The following is a 25692-nucleotide window of genomic DNA, read 5'->3' as shown; positions in this document are numbered from 1 at the left end:
TTAACCAGGTTATTTAACCGGAACACCATCACTATATTTTACATTCTAGGTCCTTTCCAGACCTGAATATAAAACATATTTGCCTGCTAATTACCTCATCAAAAAGATGTCCATTAATGGAGATTTTCATCGAGCTCCTGAAATGTCATGTGCTTCTAACTTTCATCATTTCACCCCTGAATTTGCATTAATTGTGCGTTATATGTACAACAATTAAGACTTTACATTGCGTTGGCAATGTATGTGATGAAATCTCTTTGGTTCAATTGTTGTATTTTGTTACAGCTTATTTTCTTAGAGAGGTCAGTGGGCGCACTGTGCTCATGATCCAGTGTCCATGAAGGTCGCCAAAGTCAGGAACCTCCAGGCTGGATGCTACCATAGGACAAACACTTACAGAGCATCACTCACACTTGTTCTCAACACACAAAATAATAAAATCACATTGGCCAAAATCACCAAAATTACTGCTGAACCATTCAGGAAGAAAGTAGGCACTAATGGCACCTGTTTTCCATCAAAAAGGAAAAATAAATACAAAATAAATTAAAAAATGGAGCCCTGGCCCATCCCTCTTTGGACTGGAAGGTTCTTCTCTAAAGGCAGACTGTCTTAAAAAGGCACATTGTCCCTGTGTCTTGGCTGTAGATGGAAGCTCCAGTGAGATTGAGGAATAAATATAAAGTAGGTTTGGGTCAGTAACCTGCAGGATAGCCTCCTTTTCTGGGGTCAGACTCAGCGCAGATTTTGTCACCCTGCCGGACGACTGCCTGCACCACTGCACCCGGAGTCCTCAGGAACTCAGTTATGTGATTTTTCTGTGCTAAGCCTTCAAGTACGCTCTGCAGGAAGTTCACATATTAACATGGATTAGTTAATCATCAGAGGTAAGTGTACAGAAGAAGTAGCTAGTAAATGAGAAAATAAATTAGTAACATATTTATTATTAGCATAACTAAGAGACACTAGTCACTGGCTAGCATCACACTGAGTGACAGAGGAAGAGAACAACCAGAGAGCATCTCACTGAATGATAGAGAGAGAGAAAACAACCAGAGAGCACCACACTGAATGATAGAGAGAGAGAAAACAACCAGAGAGCATCACACTGAGTGACAGAGGAAGAGAACAACCAGAGAGCATCTCACTGAATGATAAAGAGAGAGAAAACAACCAGAGAGCATCACACTGAATGATAGAGGGGGAGGAAACAACCAGAGAGCATCACACTGAATGATAGAGAGAGAGAAAACAACCAGAGAGCACCACACTGAATGATAGAGAGAGAGAAAACAACCAGAGAGCACCACACTGAATGATAGAGAGAGAGGAAACAACCAGAGAGCATCACACTGAGTGACAGAGGAAGAGAACAACCAGAGAGCATCACACTGAATGATAGAGAGAGAGGAAACAACCAGAGAGCATCACACTGAATGATAGAGAGAGAGGAAACAACCAGAGAGCATCACACTGAATGATGGAGAGAGAGAAAACAACCAGAGAGCATCACACTGAATGATAGAGAGAGAGAAAACAACCAGAGAGCATTATATTTAATGATGCAAGGAGAGAGTGAGCATCGCACTGAATGATAGAGAGAGAGAAAACAACCAGAGAGCATCACACTGAATGATAGAGAGAGAGAAAACAACCAGAGAGCATCACACTGAATGATAGAGAGAGAGAAAACAACCAGAGAGCATCACACTGAATGATAGAGAGAGAGAAAACAACCAGAGAGCATCACACTGAGTGACAGAGGAAGAGAACAACCAGAGAGCATCACACTGAATGATAGAGGGAGAGGAAACAACCAGAGAGCATCACACTGAATGATAGAGAGAGAGAAAACAACCAGAGAGCATCACACTGAATGATGGAGGGAGAGGAAACAACCAGAGAGCATCACACTGAATGATGGAGGGAGAGAGAAAACAACCAGAGAGCATCACACTGAACGATAGAGAGAGAGAAAACAACCAGAGAGCATCACACTGAATGATAGAGAGAGAGAAAACAACCAGAGAGCATCACACTGAATGATAGAGAGAGAGAAAACAACCAGAGAGCATCACACTGAATGATAGAGAGAGAGAAAACAACCAGAGAGCATCACACTGAACGATAGAGAGAGAAAACAACCAGAGAGCATCACACTGAATGATAGAGAGAGAGAAAACAACCAGAGAGCATCACACTGAATGATAGAGAGAGAGAAAACAACCAGAGAGCATCACACTGAATGATAGAGAGAGAGAAAACAACCAGAGAGCATCACACTGAATGATAGAGAGAGAGAAAACAACCAGAGAGCATAATTACTGAGAAGGAGAGAGTGAGCATCACACTGAATGATAGAGAGAGAGAAAACAACCAGAGAGCATTATATTTAATGATGCAAGGAGAGAGTGAGCATCGCACTGAATGATAGAGGGGAGAGGAAACACCCAGAGAGCATCAAATCAGAGGTACTCCACTTTGAGCCCCTGAGGCTTATTATTCATGCAAAATGATTCAAAATCATTATGAAGTTATAAAATGAGTTATGAAGGGTGTCGGAGTGATGAATGGACAGTTTGCACAGCTGGTCTGTAAATTTTATGCAGTTAAATCATTACAATAAAAGGCCCACCTTTTCGAAGTTCTGCTCTACGACTGTCTTGTTGGGGCTGAGCTGATTGTGAACTCTAGGTTCGGTCACAGCTTTCTTCAGGTCGTAGTTAAAGAAAAGAGAGTTTAGGATCACCTGGAGTGAAAAGGAGTGAAGAAGAAATGAAGGACAGATGGTTAAGCGAACGGATAAATGGGTAAAAGATCCATTATACAAGAAGCATTATGCTAATGCGCTGCTTGTTTATGAAAATTGCTTGCTTTAATTGCATTACATTTGCACGTGGTAATTGTGCTAATTATTACAAACCCTCATAAGAAACAATGCTGCACCAGTTTCAGTAAAAATGTTCATGGTTACCAGAGCTGTTGCCGTGGTGATCTTTGTCCCACCTGAAGCTCCAACAACCATTTTGACTTTGTTGTGTTTGTCAAAAATTATAGTTGGGCACATCGAGGAGAGAGGCCTTTTACCTGGTCAAAACACACACACAAAAACAGTTAAGTTTATAATTATATAATTGTTACTTATGCATTAATAAATACTTGATTTTTTTTACCCATTTACATAGACATACACATAATCAAATAGAAGTGGGAATCTCTAGGTATCTCACGATTTGGAATAATAATTAGTAATGATCCATAATGAATTTACTTCCAATATCTTTTATTAATAAATCAAACAGAAGCGATAAGGCAAGTGAACTGGAAGACTCTCATTCACTGCTCTTGTTTGCAGCACATGAGACGCTGCTGCGGCTCATCCGTGATAAAATGTGCGGTTATGGTGAAATAAGATTCTGTGGCTGTGGGTGTTCACACATGTCCTACCCGTTCTCTTCAGTGATTTCACAACTTCAGTTTTGGTCTCGTTGTAGAAAGGGGTGTTTCGGGCGGTGGCTGTGTCAGAAAAATATCTGCGAGACTGGATGCTGTATCTTGGCTCCGAGTGGGCTACATAGCATGAAAGCCCTGGTGAGAATGCCAAGTGAAAACGGACGCAAATCCTTGGCAATAAAGGTTGCAATAGAGTTTGGAATTTGCTTCCGAGTTGGGTGGAAGCTTTGACATCACTTGCTCGGTGGTCCTCTGGTTGGAGCAACTTCAACCGGACGGAAAACGGGTGGAAACGTGTAATATTGTTGCTCATGTTTATCGTTTCTGAAATAGTTTAGTTTAGTGTGACACACCTTGCATATAGTGTGGCTCTGATCCAGGTCCCTTTTCCCTTCAACGCCATAGAAGCCAAAGTCCATACGCTAACTGAGCTCAGGGGTTGGCAACATGCGGCTCTTTTACTGCCCTGTTTCGGCTCCACAGCAGAATCAAGTTTGTAGGTAATAATAAAATAATCCTCCTTTACAGTAAAATAAAGCTCTGCTGATCATTCAACACAGTTTAACTATAAATGGTGTTAAACGCTGCTAATTTAACACCCTGCAGGTCACATAGCAATTCAACCAGTCTCCCTTAGCTAGTAGCTAAAGAAAAGGCAAAGAGACAGATTTAAGAGGAACATTTGGAGACGAATGGACTTATTTGCATTTATAAGCTCTGCAGTTGGTTTCCTGGTACGTTAAATCTGCAAAAAGAGACTGACAAACACTACATACAAAACAACATCTATCTAGCCGCAAGGCTGAAGTCAGCTAGTCTTCTGAATTGTACCGTTCATTTTTGACATTCATCCACGTCCGCATCGCAGTGCATCTAAGAATCGACCCCCCCACCACCCGTAAAATTAAAGCACAGTAAATGCTTTTTATAAATGTGTTCAATTTAAAGTGTAATAGATAATAAAATATATGTTTACATTTGTTTATTATACACTTAAAGCTCCCATATGCTACATTGTTCTTGTGCTTTATTTTTCCTCTGATATGTGTTTAAATGTTTGTGTGGTTGTGTGCACTAAAACAGTCGTAATTCATCTTTACACAACCACTTCACCACCTGTTTTCATCCCAGTGAAAAACGGTGCCTTTAAGACTAAATATGTAAATGAGCTCTGTTCTGACTGGCTGGGTCTCATTCACAAAGCAGCCCAGGCTGAAACACTCCTTATAACTGCTAGATGAATGGGTGGGCTCAACTGTATAAAACTACTTTACTGAAAGCAGCACTATGTAGGATTTGGGGATTTGGAGCTCCCTCTGGCGGAAATATGCAATTGCACACACCATGCAGAGGAATGTTTTTTAATGTCGGTTGTATTTCGGACCCCCACAAGTGGATGAATCGGACTTTTGCGAGTGTTGAAAGAGAATTCAGAGAGAACTCAGTCTAAACCTGGTGAAGGAGTGTCTCTGAGGATGTGAGTGAATTATCTACTATTGTCATCACATCTTCATCAGTATAATGTTGATTTGGGGCGACTCACAGCAGCGCACACTCACACTATTTTGACCTGTGTTTATTCTCCTCACTCAGTAATGACACTTCTTTCAGTTTTAACAAACAAAATCTTAAGAAACAAAATGAGAAACATTTGTTGTTTAATGATATGGGCCCTTTAAGATGCAACTTTAAAATAGGGATCAAATGATTGATTATTAATTAAACTTAAAAAAGTGTTTATTACCTTTTAAATAACGAAGAACGAAACATTAAGAAAATGTTTATGCAACACAAAGTAGCAAAATAGTAAATAACTACTTAATCCTTTAAAACAGCACACAGACAATCATGCAGTTATTATTTCTAATGATTATGAATTGTTTTTTATAGTTATAAGTAGTAGCATGTTTATTAATGCACATGTACCAATTAATAGTTTATCGATCATTAGCAAATGATCAGGTAATGAATAAGCTGCTGTTTATTTGCTCTTATAATAGAGTGGTATATTCATGTTTAATTGATATTCTGCTCAAATTAGAAGACAAGCATGAGCTCTGGTACCTGGCTGGATGAAGTTGTTGGGAGATGGAGGGATGCCAAAGCCATTGGTGATAAATGGAGAGCTGAAATCATCCATCTCATCGTTAAAGATGATGCCCGTGGAGCGTGACATCACCTTTGAGCCAAAACTGCAGGAAGACACAGTAAAAAGAGACGTTCAGAAAAAAGTTTTTCAGAAAAAAAGTCAATATTGGAACATTAGAACCGTCATTCTGCACCGTGTCTCGTGCTCCTGAATACAAATATGTGCTGTATGGGGTTCTAGATCATTTGTTTATTGTTACTAATCAAACTGTCTCCTTCTTGTAGATAAACTTGCCCCCCCCCATCCTGTCTTACTATAGGTTGATGGTGCTGGTAGCAGCCACTGCGCTCCCGTCCTCTGCGATGACGGACAGGTGAGCCGTCCCGTGGTTATCGGGGGCGAAGTATTCGGGCTCGTAGTAGGTGTCCGGATGCGTGGTGTCGTCAGAGATCTTGCTCCGAATGTTGTCGGCGAAGTAGTCTGAGGTCATGTTGTGAATGAGCTGAAGAGGGACAGAGAAATGAGAAACGCTAAGAACAAGATCCTAATGCATGGCCACGACTTAATAAGGCGTGGGAATGAGATAATTAAGCCTTGACCACAGCTTAATGAGGACTGATCTCACTCCCACGCATTAATAAGTGGTGGCCACACATTATTTTTATGTATACAGGGATGTCACCGGCCCAGTTTTTGTCCCTCCACTGTCACAGTTAGCTCGAGGCATGCATGGCTTTAAAGGGATGGCCGGAGTGGCCAGTGCTTCTCCTGAAATCTGACTGGCCATTCCAGATATCACCCCAAAATTGCTGCCACGTCATTCATTGGCTTCCAGCTCACTGTGGGGCAGGCAACTGCAGTGATCAGCAGAACAACTGTGCCATCTCTCTCCATCCAACCCTAAAGAACTTGACTAAGGTAGCTCCAACTGCTTAAAGGGGAGCTCCACCCAATTTTTAGAATTTTCACATAATTCCATTGTTGCGATGTAAAGTCATTCAGAGTGGTTTGATATGAAATGGTTAATTGTAGAGAAACTTACAGACGATTTCTTTAGCTACAGTGCTGGTGAGAGGAACCAGGGGTCGCCATGACTACAACACAAATATAGACATTTTATTTACTATCCAAAACCACCAGTGAACCTACACGAGTCTTCTAAGTTTATATGGAATGTTGATGATGGTAAAATAGGGGAAATTCTGAAAAAATAGGTCTTCTTTGGGGACTATTTTGCCTTACAACACCCTTCATGTATCCATCCACCATGAAATAGATTAACAAGATGTTTTAGGCCAAAACTCAATCATAAAACTGTCATAAAACAGTGTCTCAGTCATCAGGCAGTGAATTCATAACCATTTCATGTAGTAACTTTCTGTGAGGGAGCTTTTAGAGGTGGACATTCCTATCACCACCACTGTGAACAGTTCTGACTCGGTTAGTTTATCTAGAACATAGCATTTCACACCAAACCACTCTGAACCACTCTGTTTACATTTTAACCAGTTAATTATGTGGAACTTTTGAAAAATTGGTGGAGTTCTACTTTAAGTTGTTTGTATGTGTGTGTGGGGGAGGGGAAGGTTGACCTCCAACTGTCCTCCCCACTACTGAGACCAAAACTACGCCCTGGAATTCATAAGGCCCTTCGTACGTATTCAAAGTAGGCAGATGCTAAAATTCCATTTATGCGCAGTGTTATGCAATATTTGCCCCACCTGACAAATTTTTAAGAGGATTCAGAGTCTCTCATCATTCTGAACATAGCTGAAGCTGTCAGACTCACGTCAGTGATGTTGAGGTAGCGTGGGTCTCCCAGCCTGCTCCTCTTGGCATATGCAAAGCGGAAGGCTTCGACAATGCGGTGATAGGTTAGCGTCTTTCTTTCTGCCGTCGACACACTTCTGTCTGAGAAATTGTAACCTGTAAAGACACATTAGCATTTGAGTACCTCCTCAGGGGTGAGCCATATGGACATTTTCATGATACATGATATGAATCACAATATTTGGCTTTCCTGAGGTTTGAGAAGTTGGAACAAAAAGAAAAACAGAACCACATTTGAGAAACTATGACTACAGGGCCTTTTTTTCAATGTTTCACATTCTCTGTTGCACTAAATACAATTAAACAGGACTCTACTTGTAATGAAACATGCAGTTGGTCAGTTCGGTCAAATTGGGATACACGTCATCTGCCTCTCACCGTGTGGAACTGGTGGATTCGTGTGTCCGTCTACATTCTGTGTGAAGCTCAATAGAGTCTGGCTGCAGACTTGCACTCTCAGCCCCAGTGACGTCACATAGACTCTCTGCCATAATGGCAGAAGCAGCCTAATGGCACGGTACCTTTTGGCTGCTTCTGTTTAGCGATATTATCATTTAATCCATGTTTCGTCCTCGGCTAGAGAATTACATTTAATGTACCTCCCTGTTGAAAAAATTGATAGAACCCATTAAAAGTGTCTGTTGGTTCCTGGTGGTTTTCAGTAGTCGCTAATGTTATTCTATGTTTTCCTGATGGGTTGATATCACAGTGTAAAGGATTCTGATCATTTAATCAGGTGTTTTGGGACTGATTCCAGATACATTTGATTGTTTCCTAATGGTCTCTAACGGCAACCATCGAGCCAATTCCAGTTATGAAGCAAAACCATCAGGTTTTATTCCTAATGGCCCTGCAAACACATATGTTCTGACAACGTACTGTTTTGGTGCCCACAGCGTCGTCTGCTTGGTGCTTTTCTACATTGTCACAACACTGAAATGTAATTTCTTAGAAAGTTGTGACGACGTTGACGACACAGCAAAAGTAATCGGTACCACGTTGACTGTACGTTGACTGTACGTTGACTGTACGTTGTCACAACCTCTTAGAATCCTTAATAAGTTATATTTTAATCAATATTACAGTTTCTGATAGCCGGTTCTGATCGTCTTCGGCTTGGCTTTCATGAGTTTCAGTAGCCTTTTTGTTTTTTCTGCAAATAAACCCGGCATTCATGTCTGATCGTCGTGGTAGGTTTTGTTTTGCAAGTTTCCATATTTAATTACCTTATTATCAGTACGGTAACGTTAATATACGTTCAGTGTCACTTTTGTGGCGCAGCAGTACGTGTTTTGCTGTTTTTCTGACAAAAATACTGTCATGGCAGAGCGGAACTGACGTCATTAATAGGCTAGCATTAGCCTATTCTCGTGAAACTGACTAATGGACACTCGGGAAATCACTAAGGACTGACCATCACACAGGAAACCCTTCATTCTTCATTCAGTCCACATCGGAGACTCATGTGAAATGGCATGCAGAGAGTTTACAGCTGCTGAAGCTGCTGAAGCTGCTGCAGCGGTTTTGGAAAGTAGTGATGAAGATAACGGAGCATTTAGATATGAAACAGATGAGGATCATGTTTATATGAAGAGCCTTTAAAGGAGATTTTAAGCAAAAGATGAACAAATCCAGAAAATGACCTCAGACTCCAGAGGGTTAAGAACCAATTATATCCACAATTTGCTCAGAAAAGCATACTGTGGCCTAATGTATCATGTTAGGGATTTAACATTGTCATACTGCTGACCCCTATACCATCATCTGCCAAAACACAGTCCCTTGTGAAGGCACTGTGGGAATTTCTGAGACGTTTTCTTGCAGGCAGGAAGTTGTTTAATGAAAAAATGTTTGTAGATCACTGCATAGTGATTAGAAGGTCAAGGCTCAACACTCTCTTCATTCCATCTCTGTAAGACACTCGCGAGTTCTGGTGTGTGATCTCTAAATCCCCCAGCTAATGAAGCTAATGAGGGATGAGTGGCTAGTGAATTAGCCACGTTAGCATAATGGCTGAGAAGATGTGAGGGTGTAATACTTGAACTCTTTGATAAAGGCCGAGAGCCTTCCTCTGAGGCACTCGGAATATAATCTTCCCATAAAATCCATAAAAAACAAATAAAAAAACAGACTCACCGTCCACAATGTTGAGTATTAGCGCTAGCACAGGACCGCTGGATGGGGCGTCAGGGACGTGTACCGTGTATTCCCCAACAGTTAGCCTCAGTGGACTTTCATTCAGCACTGGCTGATACTCCAACAGGTCTTCAAGCGTTATAATGCCACCTGTATGTTCCGAAACATCAAGTTCAGATTAGTGTAATCAGTGTTGGCGATTAGCATCAGTGCTGCAGTTATGTTGATTAGCATTATGCTAGGCAGGGAAGTGGGAGTGCTGAGGGTGATGCAGCACCCCCCATTTCAGGACTGCTAAAAATAATAATAAAACTTATTGAACTTTATAATAATTTGAGCGCAGTAGAGACCCGAGTGTGCTTGTTATAGAGCCGAGTTTGTATCTGAGCATTTAAGCGGAGGGACGTGATTTTTGGGCAGGTTTTCAGAAAGAAATTATAGTTCCTTAATGAGCAGCTTGTTGCTACGTCAGAGTAACAAGCTCCGCTCACTCGCTGCACAGCCGGCAGTTCGTTCTCCAGCTCCTTACACTAAATTCCCAAACTGTCATCACCACTGAGCAGCTTTTCAGTCGGCAGCTGTGACAGAAGAACCTAAACAACCTGGAATCAGCCAGAAATGAACCCAACACCATTCGCCAAACTAAATGGGCTGTAAGATGCTTTACAGACTGGCTGGAACAAAACAACGTTAATACTGATCTGGCAAAAATGGACAAAACTGAGCTGAACTTGATATTGCGGCAGTTTTATGGCTCAATCCGATTTGGTCAGACTCTGAAGATCAGACTACACGTTTAGTGAATGGTATTGGGTTCATTTCTGGCTGATTCCAGGTTGTTTAGCTGTTCTTCTGTCACAGCTGCCGACTGAAAAGCTGCTCAGTGGTGATGACAGTTTGGGAATTTAGTGTCGTCTCATCTTCAGAGTCTGACCAAATCGGCTGTCGGTCAAATGTGATCTTAAAAGTGTCCATTTTCTGTTTGTGGCAAAGTAAGAAGTAAAAACGTTCAAATGGCTTGAGCGTCTCCTACAGCTGTCAAAGTCGTTGCTTAGCAGCGGCATCTCATCAGATTGATACAGTGTTTGTGAAAAACCCGTGATGTTATGGCGAAATAACAGCACAGTTAGAGACGCTTCTCAACCAATCAGCTCGTGTGGCCAGAACTAACTGTTGTATAAAAGTCAACAATGTTCTGTTCTCATGGTTTGAACAATAACAACAAATTGCCTTTATGACAGCCCCCAAGGAGGATCTGGCCTTCCCAGGACAGAAGTTTATGACACTAAGGTATTTACAATAGGATCTGAGTCCCTGAGAAAGCCAACCCTGAACTCTTTACTACAGTATTCAATTGTACGAGAACACCCACTTTGGACTTTTACAACCGAACCAAGTGTCCTGGAGGGAGTCGATGCCAAGGCACAAGAAATTCTGTTCACACTGGGTGTTGGTGGCAGAAATGGACAGAGCGCTCTATTGAAAAAACATTGTTTCTGCAAATTCCGGTCTCCTGAGTCTCTGCCACGGCAAGATTAAAGATTTACATCAATCCCATGAGCCAGAGAGTCATTTTTCCCCCATACTGGCTCCCGACCTCTGATCGGGACTCAGACACACTCTCTCACATTTACAACTAGACTTAAAACTTCTGTTTGCACAAGCATTTTGCTAATATGAGTTGTTTGCACTATTACTCTCTAATATCTCTCCATAAACTGACCTGTCCTGTTAATCAATCTCTCTCTCTCTCTTTCTCGCGCTCTCTCCTTTATTTGAGCCCCTGAGCGACGTCTGCCTGAGTCGCCACATGTTAGCCCCCAGAGCTGCTAGAGTCACCAGATGTCCTTCCATAGCATTTCAATAGAATTAAGGTCAAGACTTTGACTCATTCCAAAACATTAACTTTATTCTTCTTTAACCGTTCTTTAGTAGAACGACTTGTGTGCTGAGGGTCGTTGTCTTGCTGCATGACCCACGTCCTCTTCAGTTCCAGCTCACAGACAGATGTCTTGACATTTTCCTTTAGAATTTGAGGGCATAATTCAGTTCATTTTTCCATCAATGATGGCAATCCGTCCTGGCCCAGATACAGCAAAACAGGCCCAAACCATGATACTACCACCACCATGTTTCACAGACAGGAAAAGGTTTTTATGCTAGAATGTTTTCCTTTCTGCAAACATAACTATTTTTTTGTCTCATTCATTTAATTTCCCTTTATCTACTACTAGGACTTAGTTAGTGAAAATCTGATTAAGTCTTAAGTCAAATTTATGCAGAAATGTAGAAAATTCTAAAGAGACTTTCAAGCACCACTGTAAACACTCTTTAAAATGTCAGCACCCCCAACTTAAAGCGCCTTCCTGCATCCCTGGTACTACAATATCACAAACACCAACCTGCTGTGTTGCAAACATTCAAAAATGAACTCACTACATATAAACAGAACGAAACATCAGGAACGTGAACTGACCTGCAGCTTGGATGTCGTCCACTATGGTCTGTGCCATGGAGCCGTTGTAAAAAACATCAGGTCCTTCCTCGGCTATCTTCTCATACGTGTCTGCTAGTCTGGGGAACCTGATGATGTCGTTTTCCTTTAGGATGTTCTTGTTTGAGTCACAAAATACTTCACTGAAAGACAAGAAAGAGGAAGCACGTGATTAGAATTACATTATCACATATCACACATTATCTATATTCTTTTGGGAATAATGATGCGTTTGTGACCACTGAGAACTGGGAATTTCTCAGCTCGGAGCTTCCTGCTCCCCACATCAAAGCGTTCATGCCACCTTAACTGTTTGAAGTCAGAAAATAAATGGGCGCTTACAGGTCACTAGTGTTATTTGGCTGCTAGATGCATATAAAAGGCTTTCGGTAAAGCTTTTACAGTGGAATTAAAAAGGGTTATTTTTGGTCACTTCATTATTTATTAGAATCTTCTTTCATAGTAGTTAAATGCCATTTCAACCTGTTGCGAAGGTCCCTCAGTTCAGCCTTGGATTTTAGGATTTCTAATTAAAATTACAAATGTTAATTCAGCTGTAATTATATGCCTAACAGAAAAGTCACATATTTCACATGTGAAGTGTGTTTACATTTATGCTCACAGTAAATGCCTGTGAATAATGTGTGGTCACATGTGACATGAAACAGCATGTGATCATGTTTCTTTCAAGTGATCACGTTTTTTCACGATTACACACTTTTTCAAATGTGAATGTTTTTTCACATGATTTTTTGACTATTTTCAAATAGATTTTGAATTCAGCTATTTTATTTGATTAATTCACTAAAAGTATAGAATGAAATAAAGAGTCGATTTCCTCTGAAATGACCAATAGCAGAACTGCAGGAAGGTATGTATGGCAATTCACCATTAATATACTGTTACAAATTACATGACAACATGCAGCTTGATTAAAAATATCACACATACTGACTTTATAGATTAATTATCCAAGCATCTCCATATAATTAGAGATAACTCACAGACAGGAACAGATTACTTAAAAACACTCAAAACATGCTATAAGTGCTATGTTGAAGTGACATTACGGGCTGCTTGTAATGTTAACTAATCAAGTTGAACTTACCACAACTGTTATAAGCTTAATGTTTCTGCTATGTTTGCTCTAGTGGCTTTTTGTTTTGACCATTTGTGACCTGTTAAACCCCTTCACCATACTTTGTAGGTGTGACCTTTTTGCCATGTCATCATCATTCACACCCAAACAACCAGTGTGGTTCTGATTAATGTAAAGTTCTTCCCCAGACCTCCCTAAAGGGTCGGAGCGAGGTCCACCCACCATAGTCACACAAAATACCCCCAATAGGGTAATGCATAATTTTTTAGTCTTCAAATTATATGTCATCTTAATCATTGTTTACATGCACTGCGACAGTATAATGATGATAAATCAGAAAATTAGCTCTTACCACAGCGCCACATCACCCTGAATGGACTCCTTGTTTTTCTCGATGGCGTTGGCGAGCGCCCTGCCGATCGGAAAGCCTTTGCGTGCCAGTTCGATGCTGGGCTCAAACAGCTCCTTCCAGGGCAGACGCCCGTGCCGACGGTGAGCCATCTCATAGCCACGGATCTCTCCGGGAATAGCAATGGACAAACCCCCTGTCCATTCACACAGAACAGAAACAACATCTGAACAACTGGAATATTAAAATTTATTATGCTTCTCTCCTTAAGCATTTTTAAGGGATCTCCATCATCACTTAAATTAGTCAGAAGGGAAATTTTGATTTATTTAAAACCTTTTGTAATAATAACACTGCCAACGTAGCTACACTTACTAACTATTTTATGAGAAAAGTGTACCTTCAGGGTCGCCCGTAAGGAGGGGAAAAGGAGAAAGCTTTGTTAAAGCTGTGTTAAAATTTGAAATGGTCCAAAGTGACTTGGATGAATAGTTTCACCAATAATTTCCATTAAAAAACATTTTTTGTTCTGACTGCAATGATATACGGTACATGTATAGATCATTGACATGACGTGCATTTTTTTGTGTCCAAGTCTATTATTTTTCCAAAAAATAATTTAATAAACACATGACATATATCAGATTATAATTTATCATGCCTCTTTTATGTGAAACAATTTTCAGTGTCTTCAGATAAAATTCATTTTAGTTTCTTTTTGCCTGCAAGCTCTAAAAATGCCCATCCAACCATATGTGCTGATTAAGTACACTATTAAAAAAAGATAATTTATTTACTGACAATTCTAAATTAAAATAGTTTGACATGATTTTATGTTTTAAAACTTTAAAATAAAAACAATGTTGCAAAATAAGGCACTTTAAAAGTGCTCTACTCACTGAAAAACCTTTGTCTGCAAGTTCTTCCTCAAATGTCAGGCAGCACAACCAAAAACAAAGGACTTTTATTTTGACCTGCTTTTATAAATAGGGGCTAGGATATTGCATCATAAAGAAGACCCCAAGTGACAAGTTACACCTTGAAGGTGTAATGCCAGGGCCACAAATGTACTAAAAATGTGATGTTTGAGTCGTGGTTAGAACGGTTCAGTTTACCATGTCAGGTGTTCTGACCTCTGGAGTTTGGAATTATTTGAAATCTGGAATTATTATTATTATTAATGGTTATTTGAAAAAAATTAAGTATAAACTCAAGTTAAATGACAAAGGTTTCTACGACTGTCCAGGCAGATGCCAGTTTAATTTGAAATTAGTCTGAAAAGTCAGACGGCGCAACCAGTCAGTCAGATGGAGCAACCAGGCCAGCACAGTTTAATAGCTAAAACAGACAATTAAAAGCTTTGATAACACTCAATATATTTAAGATAGAAAACGCACAGAGATATAAATGCAAATATATATGCAGACATAAAAATGCACATAATGTCCTTTTTAAAATGATTTTTAAAAATTGTCATTTTTAGCGCAGCAGTGACACTGAGATGGGAGTGTGTGTGGCACTGGTACGAGTGTATCAAACACAGCTGTGTTGCTGGGCTTTTGAAACACATCAGTGACACTGCTAAGTTGAGAGTGAACCATCCACCCAAAAATACCCAGACAAGAGAAGCTCTGTGGTCAGAAACTGACCACTGATGAAGGGCTAGAGAAACAGACAACACCAACTGTGCATCAACAGATGAGCTACAGTCTCTAACTGCACACCAGCAACATAATAAAGTGGCCACTATAGAACAGTTTGTGTGTCACAGTTAAATATAGAAGAGACTGAACAGAAGCATGTTGGTATAAATTGTGTAAAAGTCAGGACTCGTTCATAAGGATGAATCATTCTCCTCTTCCAAAAGCTTAACGGTCAAGTGCACATACGAGAGGCGTGATTTGTTTCTGTGGACATTGTACGGTACCTTTTCGAGACAGCTGTGTGTTGTTGCCGAACATGTCCTCCGTGGCGTTCATCGGAGCGGTTTCCCTCGCATCGATCGTCTCCACCTTCCCTAAGAAAAAACATATCATGTACTGCAATTGTCAAACACTGGATTAGTTAGAGATGAACTGTGCCTCATGACGACACTCGGCCAGAGTAGCTGGTTGCATTTGGGGAAAGAGCTGAAAAGAGAGCTGTCGAGACAGACAGTTTACCAGCAGCTTCCGCGGCATTCGCAAATCAGATTTTTTTTGAAGAATATAAATTTGAACACAAACGGGACACATTTTAACACGCCATACTACATTCACTTCAGTCTGTGTCTACATGTTTGTTGGCGGGCTGACGTCTTTAAAGGGGATCTATTGTCCTTTTGCGTTTTTTCTTCTTTCCTTTTGTGTGTTGGGCATATAAACAGTCTCCAAAGTCTCAAAGCTCAAAGTTCATGCCAGAGGGAGAAACTCTCTCCCACAGAAACCACTTTTCTCAGCTGCCTAAAACGCCTCATTGGAATTCCAGCTCTTTTCACTGTTACAAGATGACATCATCTTATAACACAATCCTTATTGCCCGCCTACTGGCAAGCTTGGCGTGCCTTCTGAAGGATTTTTGGACCCCTTTTCATTAATTGAAGAAACAGAACCAGGAGACTAGCCTTGCATCTGGATCACTGATCTTTATTTCTTTGTGCACACGGTTCACAGATGACATGCTGACCCATTATAACAGATAAAACTCAATATAATATTACACATAAAGCATATAATACAGTAGACCCTTCACGTCACACAAGAGAGCTATAAAGTAAATGCTTCCTGCTCCAGGCTGGCCTTTTTTTTCAAAATCAGGCTCTTTACATTTTATATCATCTCAGACTGTCCATATTTTACACTGGGTCTGTACACTGCACCATAAACACTGCTACTCTAGAACAATAGCATTTCATTTTAGGTGTTAATAATGTTTATATTATTTTGAGCTAATTAACCTTTGCATACAGCAATAAATGGATTAACAGGATGAAGAGATATAATTAAATTAAAGTAGCAGGCAAAAAAAGTGCCACGGGAAACATACATTAACCAGCAGATGATGTTGGAATGGTTGTTGTAGCGCTGGCTCACCTGTGGTGGCGCTGTATATGGTGAAGAAAAGGCCTCCTCCGATGCCCATACTGTGAGCGTTCAGCAGCCCCACACACAGCAGAGCCGCTATCGAGGCATCAACTGCAGAGCCGTTGCGCTTCAGGATGTCCCTGAGCACATAAAAACCTTTATTCAGTAAATACGGAGCTCACTAACATAACTACAGTCATTATGGTTTCACACAATTACCCATAATTCCGTCCATAAAGGCAGTGAATATAGGGATGTGCACTAGATGGCAACTTGACTAGAGCAAAGAATGAATAAGATGGTTCTGAAATGTGTTCTAAGTGTGGCTGCACTATTCTGAGTATTCTATGTGACGCACAGAGAACATGACGATGTTAAATATGATATAACCTAAGTGTTAAAGTTACAGTTACATAACTCAAATTAACGTAATATTCTGCCCTCCTCCAAATGTACTTGACCGACCAAGATATGTTTGCTGTCTATAGTTTGCTTCAGAGCTGGTTTAAAGAGAGTCTGGCTACTTCTTGTTTCTCCCATTATATCAAAAACATGACTGCAAGACACTAGAGGGCGCCCACGTGATAGTCAACAATGAAGGGGAGTGAAGGAGTTAAATGGCTAAAAACGAAAAAAAAAAATTTCTAGCCATTCATGCTGATTGGTTAGCATTACTTCTACTGAGTGCTAACTGTACAGCTGCTTAGTACTGATTGGTTAGCATTACTGCTACTTAATACTGATTGGTTGCATTACTGCTACTGATTGCTCACTGGTTCGCGCTCACTGGCATCATTAATGTACATATAATACACTGTTAGGAAGTCCTATAACTGGAGCACTTAAGAATATGAGAGCAGTGTTTAAATATTTTATACTGTTCTTTGTCAAAAAACAAGTGCTTGCTCCAAAGGTCCAGAGGAGCTAATTTTTTTGGGACTCACTCAGGATCGCCCTCTGACATCTGACCAATCTGGACATTGCTGAAGGGCAGTTTTCCTCACAACACATTCTCTAGTTTTCTAGAGAGTTCTTTCGTTTTAGCACTGGAGCTGTGGGGCTATGTAGCTAACACGTTATTGTTGTTAGTAGCATTAGCATGGTGCTAACTGCAGGCCTAAATCATCACACACTCTTCCTTCAAAGCGTGTGGAGGTGTTCAGTATCTCTAATAGTCTTGATTCTGTGGTTTCTGACACTGTATGACTCACTTTTACCTATAAACATGGACTAAAGTACATCAGCATAGCTAAAACAGTGCTAGCAGCCTGAATTTTTGTCAGTACTGTTGTATTTATGGGCCCTTTTTCACAAGAGTCGTGATTACTTCCGGTTTAAGCTTTCGCAGGGTAAAACTTGCTTCCTCTCCATGTAATTACTGCAGAAGCGATGACAAAATGTTATAGTAGTGAACTATAATGCTCAAACAATGTTTTAGTTTTTCTGCACTGTCGTGACAAACAGCAGGTATAAGAAGTGGACGGAAGCACTGATTTAACTGTAAACAGAGCTGAGATGCTGTATGTGAGTGCTAGTCTTGTTTTTACTGCACTTCTGCTGCAGCTGCTCACATCAAGCAGTCTCTGTGTCTTTGTACAACAAGCCAGCGATTTCTGTAATATTTTTGTTTTCAAAAGAAAAGAACTTTTATATGTAGCATGAATTTGATGCACTCCATTTATATTAAGCTAGCTACGCTGGCTAGAAGGTACTGCTAACCGAACTAGATTGCCTGGCTAACATAAAGCAGCTTTCTGCTTTTTTTCAAATGTCACCGCATAAGTCAGCTAACTAGGAGTCGCGTTTTTGATTAAGCAGTGAAAGGTGGATGTTATCTGAAGTACTGCTTTAAAAAAATGCCATGAAACTAAAAGAATGATGCTGTTTTGCGGATCGCTAACGTAGCCAGTCAGCTAGCTTTAAGGTTTGCTACTCAGCTAGCTAATTTGCGCCTGTAGCCTGCTAGCCTACCGTAAGCTAAAACAGAGTTTAAACGAGGTCTGTTAAATAGACTTTACATGTAGAAGTTCAGGTTTGTGTTTATGTCACAGAAGTCTGGCATCCTGTAGCTAAATGTGCCACAGAACCTGCTCCACGTTAGCCGGCTGGTGCCAGCAGCTGATGAAAGCTAGCTCCCTTGTTTGCGAACACAAATAGCTAGGCTAGCTACATCTAAACAACGTCTACCAAATTCATGCTACATATAAAAGCTCTTCTTTCTTTTCAAAACAGAAGTATTACAGGAATCACTGGCATGTTGTACAAAGACAGAGAGACTGCAAATGTATGAGCAGCTACAGCAGCAAAAGCAGGGCTACACCACACATTCAGCATTTTAGCTCTGTTTAAAGTTAGCTTAGATCAGTGCTTCCATTCACTTCCTATTCTCACTATCTGTCGTGATAGTGCATGAAAACATATGTCTGTTGTAGCTCAGCATTTGAGGATCATAGTCATTATGTCATCGCTTCTGCAGTAGTTGGATGGGGCGGAAGTTAGTTTACCCTGCAAATGCTTAAACCGGAAGTAATCACGACTCTTTGTGAAAAGGGCCCATTAGAAATTATTTAACAAATCAATACGGTTTGAGACGTGTGTGATCGTTTTGGGCCTGCAGTTTGCACAGTACTAATTTGAATGTTAGCTACTTTAGCCTCGTAGCACCAGTGCTAAAACTAAAAAAGCAAATTTAAGGCACAAAACTTATAAACTGATCATCTACATTTGGACTGAGGGCGGAGAACTGTGTGCATCTGATTTTTAAACTTTGAGAAAGTTGGTTCTCCTACCTTCCGATCTCGGAACACTTCCCAGCGTCAGCTGCTACAGCTGCTTTGGAGTAGAAATGGTTGGAGGGGCTGGGGGGTCTTTTGTTGCCCACAACCAGGAACACAGCCAGGAAAAAGCCCAATGCAGCCACCAGCAGGAGCACCAGCCCAGCAACAAGGGACTTCTTGACCATGTTCCTGTTCAAACAAGACAAACGGCACATTCAGTTCATCACAGAAACAAGATGCTAACACAACATAGCAGCAGTGCACAATTACAAAATACAGCAAATTAATGCAATAAACTATTTAGTGTTCAGGGCAATATGACTATATATCGTTATCGTGATAAAGTATGTCACAATACAATATTATATGCTTTTCTGAACATATGGTGTATATTGTTAGTACTTGTAGACACTGACTAACAGCATGTTTCATTATAAAGAGAGCAAAATTAGTCCAGTTTAACTGGTTTTGGTGCCGAATATTGAATTCACAGTACTTTTTAAAATGTAGCACTATTGTTTCTTTTATCTCAGTTCCAACTGATCAATATCAGATCTGAAAAATATTATGACATATTGAGTCTCATGAAAATTTCTTGAAGTATTGCAATGATTTTTGCCATATTGCCCACCTTAAATTCAGTGCACTACACAATAAACTGCAATGTAATGTACAAGACAGTACAGAATGAGTACAGAATATCATTAAATATCATTAAATTAATAATGTTAGCACAGATGGCTATTGGCCTATTGGACTGACATGGAAGAGCAGCGGAAAAGGTGAAAACCGCATAAGAGTCAAAGAATAAACTATACAGTTAACTATGCAAACTTTAGTAGTCAAAATATATAGAATGGACAACAAGACATAGGAAAAGGAAGTGGTAATATTATTCCAATGTTAAAGTAGTAACAAATACCTGGTGTTGGACTGCTGAGCAACGCAGCCGACATGCCTGTTTCTATCTATACTGATCAGAGTCTATGCAAACCAGTGAAACTGCTATTCAAATGCAGTAAAGTGCAATTTACTTTACGTTGGCTTCATCTGAATGAGTTCAACATGTGCATGTGGGATAGATGGGTGATGCTGTATCAACAATGTGATAGACTTTCTACAAGAAAATCCTCATTATTTTGTACATTTTTATAGTGAATTAATTCATGAGTGGTCAGGCTGGGCTAAACTCTCTCAGACAACATTCCTATCCAATTAGTGTTCACTATATGTATGTAGAATAAATTCTGCTGGTTGTGTTAATAATGTATTCGACTTCATACTGAACATTCTCTGAGTTTAAACCAGTCTGTCCACTTAGTAACGAACAGCTCCAAAATGTACACAAAACAAATGAAAAGGATTTAAATGAACTTGTTGTTGTTGAACTTGTCCACCTGTTAATGAATAATTCACAATAGAAATGGACACAAAATTGAGAAATCTTTAGTAAAAGGTGGATTTAAACCAGTCTGTACGCTTACTAATTAATAATTCTGTATAAAAATGTATACAAAAGTGAGTATTTTTTGTACACCGTGGATTCACACCAGTCTGCCCCCTTATTAACTAATAATTCACTATTAAAATGTACACAAATGTGTGGAATTTTTTTTGGTAAAATGCAAATTTACAGTAGTCTGACAAGATAATAATGAATAATCCACTATAAAAATGTACAAAGTTAACAATTTTAGTTAAAGGAGGATTTGAACCAGCTTGTCCACCTGTTAATTGATAATTCACTATAAAAAATGTAGACATTTACATGACACAACAACGAAGACCAACCTGTGGAATGATTTTGTAATGACTACAGGCCAAATACTGCTGAGATTTTGATGAAAAAATAGACGACTGCAGTGATTCACTGCTGAAGTCACTGGGTGAAAAGTTCATTGTGTTGTGTGGAGCCGCCCAGAGGTCACAGTGCGCGACTGTCTCAGACTGGGTGTGTTAACGCAGCTTTGGCCGCGGTCACTATAGTCAGACCTGCTCTGACTGACCCTGACGTCACTTAGTAATAACCACCTCCATTCACTCTGCTCCATGTACTCAAGTAACATTCTGGATTTGTACTTTGCTGAGTATTTTCAAATGCTGATACTTTTATTTCTGCGTCAGTATATTAGTGTGTTATCTACTTTCTCCTTCCATTTTAGCCATTAACATTTATTTATTTATTTATTTATGTATGTATGTATGTATGTATGTATGTATGTATGCTGTTCCTATTAAGGCATTAACATTTAGTTATTCATTTATTTATTTGGTTCCATTTTAAAAATTAACATTTATTTATTTATGTGTCTATGTATTTGGTTGGTTCCATTTTTGGCATTAAAATTAATTAATTTATTCATTCATTCATTGATTTATTCATTTATTCAGTTCCATTTTAGGCATTAACATTTTATTTAGTTTCCAAATAGTGTTGTAGTCAAGACCATTAGAAGCGAGTTCGAGTCAAGACCGAGACCAGATTAAGAAAGGGTAAAAAAAATTAAATGTATTTGTAGCTCTTTGTACATTCATTATCATTCATATGTTAAATATTAATAAATAATATTATATCTTATGATATATTTTGTTAAATATAATGTTAAATAATATATAGCCTAAAAATATTGTTTATTACTTTATAATATTTTGTATTGTAACTTTTGGAAGTAAATGACTGTGAGGTTCTTCACTGTTCCTTCTTCTTTAAAACTAAAGTCAACTGAATATAAACCAAACAGTCCATTTATATTATTAAATGAAAACACTGTAATAATAACACTGATCTGCTCTCAGGGGCTGTCCAAACTTTGGAAACAATGAACATCAACAAACAAATAATCCTCAGATGTCAAACCACTAAAAGGGCCATATTAAAATTCGTAACCGATCCGCGGGCCAGCTGTGTTTTTATTTCAGTTTTATGTAACATTTTGTTTTGACCCAAAGTGGCCGTTGTTTATTCAAAATATGCAATATGCAAACTGCAACAGCAAAATAGGCACTGAATACTTGAACTTTAAGATAATTTTAAAATAAAAAGAAGTTGCTTTATATAAACAAACTATATTATCTACAGAAAACTGTTGAACTTCTTTAAACGTCCCTAGGATGCAGGTTTTTAAAACCTTGAACTAGACAGCATCTTTTCTTTTTGTGTTAACGCTGACCCATAGATTGTTTTGGGGGAAGGGGGTCGGAGCACACATTATGTTGCAGTGCATGCTGGGGATTGTAGTACAGCTGATTGTTAAAAGGCCTAATATTAATAGAAAATGAAAATAATTTTGCGGGCCTTGTGATTGACACATGGGGATTAGATCCTTGACCAGCAGAACGGTTTATATTTAAACAGGTAGAGAAAGAACTGTCGTATTCTGTTTGAAGGTTTTGTCCATATAAAATAATTAATGAACGAGTAAACGAGTTCAGTTCCAGTTACCGCCGACAGAGGCATCGCATTCGGCTAGTCTTGAGAACAATTTGCTTAAATGGTTCTTTACATGGTGAAATGAGATTGATGGAGAGTGTGTTGCATATGGTTCTATGTAGCACCTTTTTGAAAATGGTTCTATATAGCACCAAAAAGCGTTCTGCTATTGTTACAGTGTCAAGCTTGTAACAAGATTGTGACATATACAACACATTCTCCATCAATCTGAAGAATGATTTTACCATGCAAAGAACCCCTGAAGCATGAAAATGGTTCTACATAAAACCATTCCCTTTACTACACTCTCAAAAAAGATGGTTCTTCAAGGGTTCTTTAGTAAAGACAATGGTTCTACATGGAACCATGAACACTCCATTTGCATGCTTAAATGGTTCTCTGCATTGTGAAATTGTTCTTCAGATTGGTGGAGAATGTGTTGTATATGGTTCTATGTAGCACCTTTGTGAAAATGGCTCTACATAGAATCATTCCCTTTACTACACTCTTAAAAAAGATGGTTCTTCAAGGGTTCTTTAGTAAAGATAATGGTTTTATATGGAAACACGAACACTTCTTCAGATTGGTTGAGACTATGTTGTATATGGTTCTACATAGCACCAAAAACTGTTACAAGCTTAACCTCATTACAACAGCAGAACCTTTTCTGGTGCTATATAGAGCCCTTTTACAAAGGTTCTACACTGAACCATACACAACACAGTCTCCATCCATCTGAAGAACCATTTCACCATGCAAACAACCCTTTAAGCATGCAAAGGGTTCTTTGAGTGTTCATCAATCCATATAGAACCATTGTCTTTACTAAAGAACCCTTAAAAAAACATCTTTTTTAAGAGCGCAAATTTGTATTTATACTAAAGATTTGGACACTTTTACTGCTTCGAAACAGTTTGCCAGCAGAATAAAACACTCTTACTAGATCAAATTTACTTAAGAGTGAATTTAAGATGATTTCGTTTGGCAAGATATCACTTTTTTGCAGTGTCCAGGTTTAGGCTACTCTACATACCTCTGCTTGTACTGATTCACTGCCCACATAAAAACCTGAGTCTAAAATCTAAAGTCTTGCTCTCTATGAAAGAATCAAGGGTCTGACAATGTGGGCAGAGTTAGGACGAAAGGCAATGAGGAGAAATGCATTCATTCCAATGCAGGTCACACAGAGTCTCACCGCTGGAGAGAACAGTGATTTCACTCAGTCTGAACTCAATGCAACACCACGTTCCATCAATGATATCTCTCAGCTCTTACCTTGTCATCGTCCTTCTCCCTTAAGTCAAACACGATGCTGCCTTGTTTACACTTCTCTACAGTCTGGCTATCCACTCCCGGGGGAACGGAGGCTAAATTAATTTCACAGACAAATCCGGAGCTCATTAAACTTTACCCTGAGTACCTGTAAACCGGCCCTGTGCGGCCACAGCAGTGCAGTGTGGGACAGGCAGGTGAGACAGATGTTAAATACCCCTTTATTAGGCCAAGCCCATTTCTAAAGGCCACCCAAACGTGTCATTAGTGAGGAAACGGCCTGCGTGACTCTTAGTCATTCCGAGAGAAGTGATGATATGGACTTCATTATGACCACATGCTGTAGCAAAATGATGATCTGTTTTTTTTGAAGACACGTTAAGACTAGTTAAACAATCCCATATAAAACTAAACCAGTCTGAGTCATTTTTAGTCATTCTTTAGGTCTGATTTAGCTTCCTGGAGACGCACTAAGACTAAGTACTGACGAGAGTGGACTTTCCTTATATCAAATATTATTTCCTAATTTATTTTTCTACATTTCCTAACATAGTTCAACCAACTGTGTCCTTAAACCAGAACTTGTTGGATTATATTTGTTAATCTCTGATAATTCAGTGTTTGAGATGTAATCAGAGTGATTCAGAGTGGTTTGGTGTGAAATGGTTCAGATCTCTTTACAGTGGTGGTGATAGGAAACCAGGGGTCGCCATGACTACAACACAAATATAGACATTTTATTTACTATCCAGAACCACCAGTGAACCTACACGAGTCTTCTGAGTTTATATGGAATGTTGATGATCGAAAAATAGTGGAAAATCAGAAAAAAAATAGGCCTATGTTTTCTCAGGGGACAATTTGCTTCACAACACCTGCATGTAGGCCTATCCCTCCACCATGAACAGATTTTAAGACAAAAATCTTCTCAAAACTATCATAAAACAGTGTTTCAGTCATCAGGCAGTGAATTCATAACCATTTCATGTAGTAACTTTCTGTGAGGGAGCTTTTAGAGGTTGACGTCTGGTTCCCATCACCACCACTGTGAACACCAAACCACTCTGAATGACTCTGTAGCTATTTAAATATACTGAAAAATTGTGAAATCGATGGAATTCCCCTTTAGTCATAACGTTATAGGGAAGTGTTTGCATGTTTCCTCACTAATCCTCACTGCCGGATTAATTAATTTGGTCAGCACAGTTAATTAATATGCATGGGCTGCTGCTCATGTAGAGAAGCAAAGCAGATTGTAACTAGATTAAAAGCAAACAAGCAAACAAACAAAAAGCATAAATAAGGTCAGTGAATTAAAAATCATTAACACAGCCTTCTGACAAATCCAATTGGTGGCTCTTATATAACAATATTTCTGTAATATTAGCCAGTCAGTGTGTTACAGCTGAGGGCTGAGCATAAAATAATGGCCTTATTAGACTTCTAGTGCTCAGCTTCAAGTCCTGACTCAGTGTTTTAAGGTCACACAAATCTCAGCTGGCTGAGAGCTCTCGCCTCTCTGTCTGATTTATTTCCCCAACACAGCTTCACATCTTCCCCAGCAGCCATAACAACCTGCCAGGAATGAATTAAATGCATGGATGGAGAGTGACTGAGTGAGTGAGTGAGTGATTGTGGTGGTGAATATGGATGTTTAGGATCATCATACCTGTCAGGACTGAATATGCTGATTATAGACAT

At 39.5% G+C, this 25692-nt stretch overlaps 1 protein-coding gene across 1 annotated transcript; it reads right to left on the bottom strand.

The window, feature by feature from the left end:
* Positions 1–695: 695 nt before the first annotated feature.
* LOC118813040 (glutathione hydrolase 1 proenzyme-like) lies at positions 696–25692 on the bottom strand. The gene is made up of 13 exons (XM_036578173.1): positions 25661–25692; positions 19302–19478; positions 16522–16652; positions 15378–15467; positions 13454–13646; positions 11985–12145; positions 9509–9658; positions 7332–7468; positions 5857–6044; positions 5518–5645; positions 2975–3087; positions 2636–2749; positions 696–842 (listed from the first exon to the last, which is right to left on the bottom strand). The coding sequence occupies exons 1-13, from the start codon at positions 25690–25692 to the stop codon at positions 696–698; spliced, it is 1761 nt and encodes a 586-aa protein (XP_036434066.1).

Source organism: Colossoma macropomum, unplaced genomic scaffold (genome assembly GCF_904425465.1).
Source record: "Colossoma macropomum unplaced genomic scaffold, Colossoma_macropomum, whole genome shotgun sequence".
Lineage (NCBI taxonomy): Eukaryota > Metazoa > Chordata > Actinopteri > Characiformes > Serrasalmidae > Colossoma > Colossoma macropomum.
This window is presented reverse-complemented; position numbering and strand designations above follow the sequence as displayed.

Coding starts and splice junctions, on each gene's coding strand:
- LOC118813040 (XM_036578173.1), bottom strand. CDS start 25,692: ATGTCTATAATCAGCATATTCAGTCCTGACAG. Junction 19,479..25,660: donor AGCATATTCAGTCCTGACAG/GTATGATGATCC, acceptor TTGTTTGAACAG/GAACATGGTCAAGAAGTCCC. Junction 13,647..15,377: donor CACACAGCTGTCTCGAAAAG/GTACCGTACAAT, acceptor GTGAATGGACAG/GGGGTTTGTCCATTGCTATT.